General features: G+C 59.5%; 1 protein-coding gene across 1 annotated transcript in view; it reads right to left on the bottom strand.

The window, feature by feature from the left end:
• Nucleotides 1-2,410, bottom strand: part of FEZF1 (FEZ family zinc finger 1) — a 9,144-nt gene extending 6,734 nt beyond the window's left edge. The window contains exons 1-4 of the mRNA XM_031552125.1: nt 1,318-2,410; nt 1,100-1,234; nt 707-839; nt 15-257 (exon numbers count right to left, since the gene is read on the bottom strand). Of these exons, the coding sequence (XP_031407985.1) occupies nt 15-257; nt 707-839; nt 1,100-1,234; nt 1,318-2,328 (1,522 nt within the window). The 5' untranslated portion in view covers nt 2,329-2,410. The remainder of the gene's footprint in view (nt 1-14; nt 258-706; nt 840-1,099; nt 1,235-1,317) is intronic.
• Between the last annotated feature and the right edge of the window lie 1,148 nt (nt 2,411-3,558).

The following is a 3,558-nucleotide window of genomic DNA, read 5'->3' as shown; positions in this document are numbered from 1 at the left end:
CGGTGGATCGGGGCCGCCCAGCTCGGCCGGGGGCCGAGGCAGCCCCATGGCACTGTCGTGCAGCTTGCGGACGTGCTTCTTGAGGTCAAAGTTCCGACAGAAGCCTTTGCCGCAGGTGGGGCAGGTGAAGGGCTTCTTGTCGTTGTGGGTGTGCATGTGGAAGGTGAGGTTGTACACCTGGTGGAAAGCCTTGTTGCAGATATTGCACTTGAATTGCTTTTCCCCGCTGTGGGTCAGCTTGTGGTTTTTGTAGTTGCCTGAGGAAAGAAAGAAGAGGGGCAGGGTGCTGAGAGCCGGGTGCTGCGAGGGGAGGACAAGCAACCCCGTCCCGTCCGCAGAGCCCGGAGTTAGCAGGAAACGACAGCCCCCCTCCTAAAAACGCTTCTCCCCTCCCACGGCATCTCTGTCACAGACACGGAGGGAGTTATCGAGTAAAACAAAATCGCAAAAGAAAATAAACAAAACCGGCCAGAGCCCTCCCGTTAGAGCCGTGAGAACAACGACGGCTGCCGGCCCCGGCACTCGGGGCACAGGACACGCGGCCCCCGGCACCCCTACAAAACGAAACCCTAAGCTGGGGCTCATGGGGAACGGACGAGGGCTGGCGATACCTCGGAACGAACCTCAGTCTCCAATAACGGAATAAACTGAGAAATCCTCTTCCCACCCTCTCCCCACCGCCAGTGGTGCCGGGGCCCGCCGGTACCTTTCTGGTGAAACCCTTTGCCACAGAATTCGCAAACAAAGGGTTTGTAACCGGCGTGGATCCGCGTGTGCGTGTTCAGGGTCGAGCTCCGGTTGAAGGCTTTGCCGCACTGGTTGCACTTGTGGGGCTTCTCCTGAGGGGAAACAAACGCGGGTCAGGGCTTTGGGCTGTCTGAGTGTTAGTTTGGCTGTTTGCAGCTGGCAGCGGGGCTGAGATGCTCGGCGCTCCCCGCGCTGCGCAGGGAGATCCGCCGTGCCCACACGGCAGAAACCAAACGAAATCACCCCAAAGCCGCGGGCTGAACCCCTCCAATCCCACTCCCGACCCGAGCCCCACCGTTCCGGGCCCCGCACGGCGCCGATAACCCCGCAGTTGCGGTGAGAGAGCGCTCACCTGCGTGTGGATGATCTTGTGGCGGCACAGCGTGCTCGCCTGCCTGAAGCCCTTCCCGCAAACTTTGCAAACGAAGGGTCTGGCTCCCGTGTGCACCGGCATGTGGCGAGTTAGGTTATAGTGTGCATTGAATACCTTCAAAGTTAAAGCGGACAAAAGAGAAGAGCGCGGTTAGCGACCGAAGGGACTGCCGTCGTCTACAGAGCAGAGCGGAGAACGCGGCGGGGACGGGAGGGAGGCGGCGGGGCTCTACTTACCTTCCCGCAAACTTCGCACGTGAAAACTTTGGGCTTGCTGCTCGGCGAGCCGCGGCCGAACTCCGCGCTCTTGTAGGCGATCTTTTCCGAGAGGATCTGGGCACTCTCCTTCATGTAATGCTGCAGCTGTGCCTGCGACAAGTCCTTGAAGGCCACCCCGGCGGGGAACTTGTCGGCGGGCGGCAGCACCAGCTTGTTCCGCTCCGCCAGGTACGCCTTGGGCTGCGGCTGCAGCGGGGAGCTGAGGAAATAAGAAGCCACCGGGTGGATGTTGACACCGGAGGCCGGGTGACAGGGGCCGTCGCCTCGGTTGAAATAGCACAGGGCTCCCATGGCGTGGAAGGAGGAGTGATTGACCACTCGGGGTCTTACCAGTTTGTACTGCTGCAAGGGCAGGGCGTCGCGGGGGAAATCTCCTTTCAGGCTCAGGGCACAGTTCAAGAGATCGCCGCAGCTGAAGGAGGGCGAGGAAGAGGAGTCCAAGGGCGCCTTCCTGGGCTCCGCGCCCGCCGCTTTGCCCAGGGGGTCGTACGCCACCGGCACGAAGGGGATCATGCAGGGGATGGAGGAGCCGAGGTGCAGCGGGTGCTTGGCGTCGCCTTTGGCCGCGGAGCCGTGCAGGAGCTGCGGGACGGGCACGGAGCGGGGCTCGGGCGTCCGCGCCATGATGCGCTCGATGGAGAAGGCGAGGGGCTTGGGCGTGCCGATCATGGTGCTCCTGGCAGAAAGGCTTTCTCTCGCAGAAGGAGCCGCGAGGATTTTGGTCGCCGTGTGATGGCCACTATTGTCCATGGTTGGCTCCCGTTTGTTCGCCCGCTTTGAGCCGCTTTGGTAGACGCCTCTTTTTTTTTCTCTCCCCCCCCTCTCTCTGTCACTCTCTGCCCCTTCTCTCGTCACCGGTCCGCACGCACGGGAGCGGCCGCCGCCGCACCGGCGGAACCAGCTCAGCGCGGCGGACTCAGGCCAGCCCATCGCGGCGCACTTTGGCGCACCAATGACTCGGGACAATCGCTGCTTATTCTATCAATAGAAAGTGTTGTGTCAATAACGCAGCCGAGATCTCGCCAATCGTTAACTTCCAAGAGGAGAAGGTAAACTAGATAATTGCTCAATTCGCTTCCAACAGTCAACAGGAAAAGTTTTTGCCCCCCCAGCAAGCGGCTACTTTTCATTGGCGCCCGCGCCTCCCCCGCCCCGGGAAGGAGGCGGCTCTCGCTCCGCGCCCCTCTCCCCTCTCTCTCCTTCTCTTCTTTTTTTTTCCTTTTTTTTTTTTTGTTTATTATTATTATTATTATTCTCAATCTGCTTAACCAGGCTTTAGAGGCCAAGCAAATCCGAGATCAATTTTCTTGTTTGGCTTTAAGTGACATCATCTAAAATCATTGTCCAAGTGCTAAATAGCGATGTGAAACCCAATTCGAGGGCAGGCGCCGGGCTGTTTGTCACACGAGGCGCTGCGAAGGAGCGATGCGAGGGGAAGCGCTCGGTTCTTGCCACTTCCCAGCCCGAGCTCTCTTTGTGCGTGGGTGTGTGTGCGGCTGGGAGCGGGAGGGAGACGGCTGTGCTGCTCCTGGGGCCTCTCCGAGCTGCTCGCTGCTCTCACTAAGGGGATCGGGCGGCGGAGAAGCCTTCGGGAAACGCAGCGAAGGAGACAGAGGGAGAGCGGCGTGGGGCGGCAGGGAGGTCCCGGCCGCGTCCCTCAGGCGCTGAAAAGGATGAACGGAAGCCTGGGGCTGGAGGAGAAGGGACAGGCGGGAGGATGGGGTGCCTCCAAGATCTGAAACACCATGCACATCTTATTAAATATGCACCCAGTGTGCACGCGAGTTCCTTTATAAATATATCGTAACCGTCTGTAAATCACGCACATGCAACACAAATACCAAAACCTCTGGATCAGTATGGAAATACCAAGAAACACATAGGACACACACATCGCTTTTATGTATACACACGCACACATGTAAAATACACTGTCTATATATATATATCTACGTACAGCCAGCCGGGTGACCCCCCCACGTGTTTCAGCAGGGCTCGGCTCGGCGGCCCAGTTCCGGACGGGCAGCCCCAAGGCCGCAGTTTCAGCTCGCAGCGAAGCGGGCGGTCGAACAAGGACGGCCGTGGGGAAAGTGCTTTGTGTCTTCGCCCCCGTCCCACCCCCTTCACTCCCCCAAAACGAAGCTCGAGTACAGAACAGGC

The sequence above is a fragment of the Meleagris gallopavo genome, chromosome 1 (assembly GCF_000146605.3).
Source record: "Meleagris gallopavo isolate NT-WF06-2002-E0010 breed Aviagen turkey brand Nicholas breeding stock chromosome 1, Turkey_5.1, whole genome shotgun sequence".
NCBI classification, from domain to species: domain Eukaryota; kingdom Metazoa; phylum Chordata; class Aves; order Galliformes; family Phasianidae; genus Meleagris; species Meleagris gallopavo.
The sequence above is the reverse complement of the archived record's forward strand: the minus strand, read 5'-3'. Positions and strand labels throughout refer to the sequence as shown.